This window comes from Saccostrea cucullata, unplaced genomic scaffold (assembly GCF_032062105.1).
Source record: "Saccostrea cucullata isolate Sc308-1 unplaced genomic scaffold, CSIRO_AGI_Scuc_v1 ctg16763, whole genome shotgun sequence".
Lineage (NCBI taxonomy): Eukaryota > Metazoa > Mollusca > Bivalvia > Ostreida > Ostreidae > Saccostrea > Saccostrea cuccullata.
In genome coordinates this window covers 795-12210 of record NW_026940541.1, presented here as the reverse complement: position 1 = coordinate 12210, position 11416 = coordinate 795, and the positions used below count along the sequence as shown (strand labels likewise).

The window sequence follows — 11416 nt, the reverse complement described above, 5'->3', positions numbered from 1 at the left end:
TACACCAAAGAGGCTAAAATATGAAGCCTGCTTTTTAAAATACATGTACAGTATTTGGCAATGTTTTTTGTGTTTCAGATGCTGCTGCTTCATTTTGGAAAAGAAATACAAGTATGTCAGATAAATGTAGATCAAATGCTACAATTCTTTACTCTTTATTGGCAAAAATAAAAATACATTAGTGCAGGTACTTGGTTAATGCATTCTAGTCAGATAAAAAAATATCCAGGATATAGAGATTATTTGGGGATATACACCAAGAATTTTTTGATGAGGAGAAAATTCAAATTTGAGTCTAAAGTGTAAGGTTTTTATGAGAAGATATATGTAGTTATACCTGGTATGTGTATTAATTCACTCTCAAAATCCATGTACATGTATTCCAATCAGGAACGTGAAGTAAGTCAGCCCTTTTTACTTCATTGATTGGTCTGATACTCATTTTTATCATTTAATAAACAATTTAACTATAAATGGAATTGATTCACTATTGTCTGAATTATAGCTCAAGTGAGATTTCAGACGCTTTGAAGTGTCCGTACCGTCAGCTTTGGTGGTTATGCGATAGTGATTCAAGTATCTGGTCATTACGAAACTCATCCTTCTAACTCTCCTCTACGCTTTATTCAGGTAGGAGTCCTCCTTATATTTTTATCACCTTCCTTTAAATTCATGATGCACAACCTGCCCAAAGTCTTTGAATATTTTTTTAAAGTGTAATACTTGATATTATCAGACAAAAGATGTACTAGATAGAATACAGAATGAACAATCTTGTAAACTAACAAACACATTTACTGACAGAGTAGTTAGATATATTATCTTACGTTATGCTTCAGTGCCACCAATGCCAAAATAAGAGAATTGGAGGAAATCTGCAAAATACCAGGTGTATAGCATCATTGTAGACTTTAATCGTCTTGAGATCACCCCTCTCTTCATTAGTGACATCATCACGGCCTCCCAGTTCATCTTGTCAGAAACTCAAACTGTGCCTAAACGCTTGTGAAAAAGGATCAAGTGGTGAATTTTTAAAAATTTTACTTAAAGGGCAAATTACGATTGAAACCAACTCCTTGAACCTCCAAATGAAATATTAAACCATCATAATTATAGTAAAAAAACAGAATATAAGGTTGCAACAAATAGATCATAGACTTTTCTCCACGATATATAAATGGATATACACTAAAAATGGACTTAATAAATTAATGATAATCTTAAACCAAACATGGGAACACACTGTATCTGAGGAAAAAAAATCTTTTTAAAATTGTATCTTCATGAACCACTCTGCCATCAGTTCTGTAGCTTGAAAAAGTTAACAGCATGTGTAAGATTTATTGATATATATCAAATATCAAAGCCCAATCTAGCAAAAACTAATTGATAATTATGGGTGCAACTAATTTTGTTGAACAACAAATTTGAAGTACTCGGCGCAAAGAATGTATGGTAAAGATGGTGGTAAAGATTAAGGGCACGACAGACTACAGCTACTGGAAAGATCTGTATGAGAAACTGAACGAGGAGCAGGAGAAAGGTGAGAGACGACTTACAGATAGTTAAAGGTTAGAGAAAATCAAAATCAGGTCAAAAAAGAGAAATCAGATGCAGGATCAAAGGTTAGAGAAATCAAATGCAGGGTCAAAGGTTAGAGAAATCAGACTCACTGAGCAGGGTCAAAGGTTAGAGATATTAGAGCAGGGTCAAAGGTTAGAGAAATCAGACACACAGAGCAGAGTCAAAGGTTAGAGAAATCAGCTATGTGATAGATTTATAGGTGTGTTTTAGCCTATACATTTGTACCACCTAAGCAAATTGTTGTAAAATATAAGTTATCATTATGCAATCAGGCAATGGTTTTACACTTTTAACTAATCTGATTGAAATAAGCTTAATATGATAATGATATGTTCCTATATCATATTTGTCCGTCTGTATTTGACTTATTGATAGATTGTATTTGCTAACAAGTATTGACCATATAATTTTGATGTGAAATGAGTCTGTCGATATTCTTGTCATAGTAATCAGAATTCTATTGTAGAATAGAACATCTGGTAACACAATCCAAACTACAGAGGGAATTTAATGACAGAATGACGGAGCAGATGTCAAATCTGGAGAGACAGCTGATTGCCTGTAGCTTAGCTTTGGAGCAGATTGCCCACAAAATAGACACCATTGGTCAGTATCATTGAAAGCCACATAAAATTGTTGCATATATTAACACCCTGACCCCACCCTTCAACCCCACCCCACCCCAAAAAAAGAAGTTTTGGGGAATATAGAAATCACCATATTTATTTGTTTGACTTTCTTTCAACGTAATTATGAAAAGGTCATAATTTTGTTGCAGAAACATCTGAGACACACAGTCCCATATAACTCAGTGTGTCTTGACCTTGACTTAGGTCAAGTACAAGGTGACCTTTTGAAAAAAAAATTGATTCCTGTCTTGGCCATATCTAAAAATGGAATACTTAAAATTTTATACAAAAATTGCTGATGACCCTCATGAACTTGTGACAGGTCAGTTTGAAAAGTTGAAGGTCAAAAGCAGGAGAAATATACAATTTATGTCTGATCCATAAATTTTAAATGGAAAAACACTGGATGTTCTAATTTCACACTAATATTTCCGTATTTTCTATAGTTGTGACATAACCTCGACCTAAGTTCATTTTGAAAGCTTGAAAGTCACTGGCAGAAGTTTGAAATTCATAGCCCTTTCATACCTGTAAAATTTGAACTTCAGTATCTCTAACACTAATATCTTAAATACATGTACAGTATGTAAATAAGTGAAGTGATTTGGAAATCCCAAACCTTTTCATTCAGTTTTTAAGAAGTAAGGAAAAAGGGAAAGGGTGATCTATACATATATACATGTAGTACATTGTTTTCTTGCAGATCCCCAGGCCCGGCCAGAATTAGAGACTGCCACCTCCCTTCACATTGCTAGTCGTCAGTCTCCGTATCCCTACACTAAGATACAGAGGTTTCCTGTCTTTGACAAGTACGTCAACTGGGAGGTAGGTATCATGTTGCACAGACTTAGAACCTTTTGTTAGAGGCATCTGAAGATGACATACTGTAACATGTGAAATATGTTATACAGGAGCCTTATCCTACCTATGATCCAGTCCTGTACACCAAACCTGTGGATGAATACAGAGAATCTATACAGAGTCTGGTGGATCCAGATTTTATTGAGTAAGTAGGATGGATATTACATGGATTGAGAATTTCATTTTTAATATTTAAGGAATCACTGTCTAGTTTGTTGGGTATGCCAGGGCATCGATGATAGTTGAAAACGTGGTATAAAATTATCTCAGGCTTCTAACATTGTTAAAGTCCCTGGCATACCCAACAACCTACACACTGTACAGGGTATTATGTATTCATCTACTTTAGTTTTGTACGTTGTAATGTTGAAAATGCTTAATATGTTATATCCGAGAGCAAATCAGTCTACTGGCCTATGGAATTAGAACTCTTTGTCGTTCAGTGCTTAGAGCTTCAGGGACTGACAAATCCCATTGCCGGACACCCGGGCTAGTGAATTTTAGAGGCGGGCAAGTGAATTTTTAATAGGCACTTGCCCGTGGGCAAGTGACTTTTTAAAAAAATCAATCGATAAATATTTTTTAAAATGTCATCATTTTCCACGAAATTAAAATTATTTTGTGGTAAGAGTTATCTTCCTTTGTTTGTCACACTTTGTATGCAAACCAGTTTAATTGTGTCATCATTATGCAATTCATAACAAGTTTTACCGAAAGTTTTAAGTACATGTATTTGTACTTGATTGAAAGTGACAAATTGGCATTGAAGAAATGGAGAAAGTTTTGACAGTTATGTGGCAGAAAACGATCGACAGTCAATGATAAGTACATCGTCCATAAACAAATAACAGATATCATGACTATAGCTGAAATATGATAGCAATTTTATGTCTCTATATGAGTGGAAAATTCTCGAACGGGACATAAAACAGCATATAACCAATCAAAAGATTGTATGGTACGTAGTAATTAATGGCAGGAGGTTTTAAATGTCGCCAATATTCAAAACAACAATCCTAGGCTGCAAAATTTTTCGATTTAGAGACAAACTAATTCGTTATAATGAATATAAAGTGCTGGGGCAAGTAAAAATTGAAGTAGGACAAGTGAAATTTGACTATGCACTTGCCCGTGGGTAAATGCTTGAAAAATCTATTTGTCAGCCCCTGGAGCTTCCTTAATATATTTTTCAGGATCATACAGCGTATGGAGAGCAGCAGTCAGAGTCAGGATGAGAGAACCAGTTTATTGTCGGTTACCGGGTACCAGAAACCCCTGTGGAATCTGTCAGCTACATTTGTCATCAATGAGAAAAGTATAGAAATCAACAGAGTATCTTGGATCACCAGGGACGGTGTACCAATTCGATATGAGCTCGACTCCTCCAACATGCCTATGTAAGACACACTCTTTAATTTAAATTTTAAAATATAATTTCATGTAAAATCAGTTTTAAAAAATGTTTGTTTGACCTCTCCCATCTAAGGTTAGGGCCTTTACCTTAAAGTTTTAAATTTTTTCGATTTTTGTATTCTACAATAGTAGAATTAATATTTCAGAAATCCCATGGGTCGTACTGGTATGAGAGGAAGAGGGAAGTTGAGGAGATGGGGGCCGAATCATTGTGTGATGTTGGTCGTGTCCAGATGGAAGAGATTTCTGTCTACAGGTCAGAACCAGCAGAACTTCATCACGGTGGATGGCAAAAAAGTCCTAGAGGTCGCTGTATTTCAGAAGAAGGAATCAGGGGAGTTCACTCTGCCTAGTGTAAGTTTGATGAAATGTTCAAAGAAAATTGCATGTGTAGTAGTTTGGGCTATTTGTTAGTGGTTGAAAAAAGTGATCATAATACGTGCAAGTAGTGATGATTATATATTCCTCATAGTTTATGTATGTCTTACCTCCAAAACTAGGGATATTCAAACCATACACATTTACTTAGCCATTTTGGAAATTTTCTTTGTCTTGGAGTTCCATCTAATTTGGATGGTGATGTTGTTCTTGAATCTTTCTGATTTCTGTATATTTTCACAAATTGTAGACCATTTGTTTATACATGAATCTATATCAAATTGTTTCACTCATAAACATATTCTGCAAAAAATAGCATGTAAAACACATCAGATGAAGAAACCCCCAAATACAACCAGGTACAGGGTGTAATCTTAGATGAGCTCACTTTTGATCTAAGTCTCACTTTTCTATTATTAATTCCTTTTGTAAAAGTGAGATCAAAAGTGAGCTTGTCTAAATTTTATGGCCCTGGAGCCTGAGATGGCAATCAGCTGTAGCTATCTGATAAGCCAGCACAACTTAGAGTTGTGATCATCAGGATAAGAATTGAAAATTCACCTACGAACAATTGTGATCCAGATGCTACCTAATCCAGTTTTATTTTGAATGAGCTTTGAGAACTTATAGACATTTTATAACAATGCACCAGTTATTCTTCATTCTGTTCTGTAGGGTATGGTGTCATGTCTCTCTACTCAGCTGTCTGTAGGAAATTGTATTGTTCTGTGTTCTGTAGGGTAAGGAATATGGTGACATGTCCCTCTACTCAGCTGTCTGTAGGAAGTTTCTGGAGAACATTTTCCAGGAGTCTGAGACCAAGCTTGACCCTAACATGACAGAACAACAAATGATTCAGGTACAATAACAACAAATGATTCAGGTATTGTAACAACAGAACAACAAATAATTCAGGGTACAGTAACAACAGGACAATAAATGATTCAGGTACAGTAACAACAGAACAACAAATGATTCAGGTAAGATGACAACAAATGATTCAGGTATTGTAACAACAGAACAACAAATGCTTCAGGTACAGTAACAACAGAACAACAAATGGTTCAGGTATGGTAGCAACAGAACAACAAATGATTCAGGTACAGTAATAACAGAACAACAAATGATTCAGGTACAATAACAACAGAACAACAAATGATTCAGGTAAGACAACAACAGCACAACAAATGATTTATGTACCGTAACAAGAAGAACAACACATGATTCAGGTATTGTAACAACAGAACAAATGAATCAGGTATTGTAACAGCAGAACAACAAATGATTCACTGTACTGTAACAACAGAACAACAAATGATTCAGGTAAGGTAACAAGAGAACAACAAATGATTCAGGTACGATAACAACAGAACAACAAATGATTCAGGTAAGGTAACAACAGAACAAGTGATTCAGATAAGGTAACAGCAGGACAACAAGTGATTCAGGTAAGATGACAACAGAACAACAAATGATGCAGGTATAATAAGAGCAGAGCAACAAATGATTCAGGTACATAACATCAGAACAACAGATGATTCAGATACATAACAATAGAACAACAAATGATTAGGTATATAACAACAGAACAACAAATAATTCGGGTACATAACAACAGAACAGCAGATGATTTAGGTACAGTAACAACAGAATAACAAATCATTCAGGTATTGTAACAACAAAACAACAACAAATGATTCAGGTACGATAAAAACCAAAGAATCAGGTCTGAAAACAACAGGACAACAAATGGTTCAGGAACAGTAACAACAGAACAACAAATGATTCAGGTAGGGTAAAAACAGAACAACAAATGATTTAGGTACAGTAACAACAGAATAACAAATGATTCAGATACAGTAACAACAGAACAACATATGATTTAGTTACTTTAACAACACAACAACAAATGAATGAGGTACAGTAATAACAGAACAACAAATAAGTTAGGTTTAATGCTAACAGTAGAACAACAAATGATTCAGGTATGAATAAGAACAGAACAAGAGGACAACAAATGATGCAGGTATATAAATAACAACAATTGATTCAGGTACATAAATGATAGAACAACAATTGATTCAGGTACTGTAAGAGAGTATTACAAATGATTTATTTACTGTAACAACAGAACAACAAATGATTCAGGTAAATTAACAACAGAACAACAAATGCTTTAGTTACCATAACAACAGAACAAAAAATGATTTAGGCACAGTAACAAGAGAATAAATGATTCTGGTAAGATAACAACCAATGAATCGGGTCTGAAAACAACAGGAAAACAAATGATTTAGGTTTGATAAGAACAGAACAACAAAGGAATCAGGTACAGTAATAACAGAACAACAAAATGATTCAGGTACATTATTGACAGAACAACAAATGATTCCGGTAATGTAACAACTGAACAACAAATGATTCAGGTACAGTAATAATAGAACAACAAGTAATTCAAAGTACAGTATCAACAGAACATCAAATGATTCAGGTATGTTAACATTAATGATAGAACGAAAATTGATTCAAGTACTGTTGTGACAGATTAACAAATGATTCAGGTCTGTAACAACAGAACAACAAATGATTCAGGTACAGTAATAACAGAACAACAAATGATTAAGTTAACAAAAATGATTTAGGTCCATAATAACAGAACAACAAATGATTTATTTACCGTAACAAAAGAACAACAAATGATTTTTAAAAGTACATTAACCACAGAATAACAAATGATTTGGGTATTGTAACAACAGAACAACAAATGATTTAGATACATTAATAACAGAACAATGAAATTAATGATTTAGGTACCTAACAACAGAACAACAAATGATTCAGGTACATAAAAACAGATTGACAAATGACTCAGGTATAAGAGCAGAAAAACAAATGATTCAGGTAAAGAACATTAAATGATTCAGGTGCAGTAACAACAGAACAACAAATGATTCAGGTAAATTAACAACAGAACAACAAATGATTCAGTAAGAACAACAAATGATTCAGGTAAAGTAACAACAGAACAAATGATTTAAGTACATTAATGATAGACCAATAAATAATTCAAAGTACAGTAACAACAGAACAACAAATGATTCAGGTATGGTAACAATAGAACAACAAATGATTCAGGTACAATAACAACAGAAAACAAATGATTTAGGTTAGATAACAACAGAACAAAAAATTATTAAGGTATGATAAGAACAGAACAATGAATGATTCAGGTACAGAACAACAAATGATTCAGGTACATGACAACAGAACAATAAATGATTCAGGTATAATGGTAACAATAGAACAACTAATGAGTCAGGTACATGACAAAGGAACAACAAGTGATTCAGGTACATAACAACAGAACAGTAAACGATTCAGGTATAATGGTAACATTAGAATAACAAATGATTCAGGTACATAACAACAGAACAAGAAATGATACAGGTACATTAGTGACCACAATTGATTCAGGTACATTGATGATAGAGCAAAAAATGATTCAAGTCCTGTAAAAACAGAACAGCAGATGATTCAGATATGATAAGAGCAGAACAATAAATGATTCAGGTACATAACAACAGAACAACAAATGATTCAGGTATGATAAGAGCAGAAGAACAAATGATTCAGTAACATAACAGAAAAATAAATGATTTATGTACATAACAATAGAACAACAAATGATTCAGAAAAGTAACAACAGGACAACAAATGATGCAGGTACATTAATGACAACAATAGATTCAGGTACATAAATGATAGAACAACAATTGTTCAGGTACTTTAATGACAGCATAACAAATGATTCATTTAAAGTAACAACAATGATTCAGATTCAGTTCAGTAATGACAGAACAGCAAGATTCAGGTACATTAATGATAGGTCAACAATTGATTCAGGTTCTGTTATGGCAGAACAACAAATGATTCAGGTAAAGTAACAACAGAACAACAAATGGTTCAGGTAAGATAATGTAGAACTACAAATGATTCAGGTATTTAACAACATAATAACAATGATTCTTGTATGGTGATGATGGAACAACAAATGGTTTAGGTAGGGTAACAACAGAACAACAAATGATTTAGGTACAGTAACAACAGAATAACAAATGATCCAGGTATTGTAACAACAGAACAACAAATGATTCAGATGCAGTAATAAGAGAACAACAAATGATTCAGGTATTGTAACAACAGAACAACAAATGATTCAGGTACGGTAACAACAGAACAGCTAATGATTCAGGTAAAGTAACAACAGAACAACAAATGATTCAGGTACAGTAACAACAGTTGATTCAGGTTTAATGGTAACAATAGAAAAACAAATGATTCTGGTACATAACAACAGATCAACAAATGGTTCAGGTACAGTAACAACAGAATAACAATTGATTGAGGTATTGTAACAACAGAACAACAAATTGTTTAGGTGCAGTGATAACAGAACAAATGATTTAGGTATGCTTTAGAATAATGCAAATAAGAAAATCTGAAGGAGGGCTTACTTATCAGTGTCATAAACTAACTATAGATTTCCTGTTTTATTTTGTTGTTGATGTAATTTTATGATGTTTGTATTTTAGACAATTTTTTCCTGTATTTCAGTTCTTTGAGCAGTTTGTGGAGCCCCATCCTGGCCCCTTTACAGGGTTTACTTCAGGACAAATTTACAAGGGCTACATGGATGATCCGTGTAACACTGACAATGCCTGGAGAGAGGCGGAGGTCTGGAACATACACTACCATGTTCCAGATAACCTTGACCTAAAGATCAAGGACGTATGTATAATTCACTTCATCATTATAGGTTTAAACATTGGTAGGAAAAGGCTTAAATTAACCATTGTCATAACACAGATGTGACATTCATTTGTTTTATTGGGGAATAACCCTATAATTATATTTATTTTATAGAAAGAGAAAAAATGGAAAGAAGTGTCTTCTTATCTTAGACTACCAGGAAACCAGAATCTAATCGTGCAAGAAGCAGCCCGTAACCATGGTGCCTATTATTAAAACTGGTCGACATACACCTACATATTTACCAGTCCAATAAAAGCCTTAACCACCAAGTGCATGGTTGTAGATTCCAAGTGCAATGTTAATAACAGAAATAAAATTTTTATTGCTTTCTTAATATATATAATTTTCCCATATTATTTTATTGTATTTTTTTCTTTATATAAGTTATTTTACAATTGCTTTTTTTTAAATGCTTTATACACACTTTTGGTGTTGGCAGATTATTCTATGGTGCATTTTTATTACTTTCTCTTTTTTTGGTCAAATTTCTGTGCTGTGCCATTTTACACAGATGATTTATTGGTTTGTATAATTACCTCATTTTTATATTTTCATATGTACCTTATTTTATCATTTATTTACTGTTCAATATTTTATCAGGTATATGTAGACTTTAAGGTGCCATTCATGTTATTGATATTGATAGTTTGGTAAGGTTCTAAGAGGTGGGACAATAGTGGATATAATCAGAAACTTTTTGTTTAAGATTTGCAATCAGTTTCCAATGTCATTATAGTAGAGTATAGATAAAACAGGTTGTAGATTTTACATTAGCAAAGCTTCCATGTCCTTGTCAGTTTATAATTCAGGGTAAAATGTAACAGCTTGTAAATAAATCATTATGAATATTGTATTAATCCAACTACAACATAAGGGTTGGCAAAAGGAAATACTTTGCATCAATAATGACTTATAAAGTAGGCAATATTTAACCACATGTATTTTTCAGTAGATCACTGTGTAGAAATGCTTATATACTTCTAAAGAAAATGAAACGCAAATGTACATCTTAGTTGCAGAATCTTATTTTTTTTTTATATGATATAGCAAACTTTAACATCGATGTTAATCTCTCAAAATTATTCCTGCAGTATGAAGCTAGTCTTAGATTTTTAAAATGAGAAATACGGGTAGTTAAGTGGCTAGAATGTAAAATCCGGAGAAAAATGTTTATCATTTGTAATTTGTTATTCATTGCTCAATTTTTAAGACCAATGATTTTATTTTTCATCTTGTCAGTTTTATCATAAGGTTTAAATAGTTCTATTGCTTGATAGAATTTGTTGCTCTTCAGTTTCATTTTGTTTTAACAGTATTTCAGTTATTAGCTCACAGTTACTTTTATTGAAACAAAAAAAAATCTCAGCTCCTGTGTGCCCAAGGCTGGAATAAACTTATGCTTTTGCCATTTGTGCTGGTTGTGTAAAAGTTTTGATTCAATTGAGTCACTTTAGTCAGACGTCCATTTATTATCTGCTCAAGTCCACTTGTTACTTGGTAAACTTCTGTAGCTGAACAACCACAAGGAAGCATTCCTAGACATAAAATTCACATTCAAGATTCCTTGGCCTCACAAAGAATTACATCAAAATATGTACGAAAAATCTTGTTTAATAATATATTCTCCAAAACATTTTAAATGCCAAATTTTCAGTAGAGCAGGTTTGAAGTGCTTAATTTTCCTTACTTTTTCTTTTGCGAACAATACAAAATGCAGGGTATTTTGTAGTTTTAGTTAA

At 33.2% G+C, this 11416-nt stretch overlaps 1 protein-coding gene across 1 annotated transcript; it reads left to right on the top strand.

Annotated features, from left to right (window-relative positions):
• Positions 1 to 1461: 1461 nt before the first annotated feature.
• LOC134255581 (ADP-ribose pyrophosphatase, mitochondrial-like) lies at positions 1462 to 11215 on the top strand. Its single transcript, XM_062738113.1, has 10 exons — positions 1462 to 1543; positions 1681 to 1750; positions 2051 to 2190; positions 2917 to 3038; positions 3125 to 3219; positions 4268 to 4471; positions 4634 to 4841; positions 5605 to 5724; positions 9480 to 9653; positions 9789 to 11215. Exons 1-10 carry the CDS (start codon positions 1462 to 1464, stop codon positions 9888 to 9890), a joined length of 1317 nt encoding a protein of 438 aa, XP_062594097.1. The 3' UTR covers positions 9891 to 11215.
• The last annotated feature ends 201 nt before the right edge of the window (positions 11216 to 11416 follow it).

Bases quoted from the DNA above. Each gene is read 5' to 3' on its own strand.
- LOC134255581 (XM_062738113.1), top strand. From the start codon at position 1,462: ATGGTGGTAAAGATTAAGGGCACGACAGACTACAGCTACTGGAAAGAT. The intron at 3,220-4,267 runs GTAAGTAGGATG...TATATTTTTCAG, and splicing joins GTGGATCCAGATTTTATTGA to GATCATACAGCGTATGGAGA. The intron at 4,472-4,633 runs GTAAGACACACT...TTAATATTTCAG, and splicing joins GACTCCTCCAACATGCCTAT to AAATCCCATGGGTCGTACTG.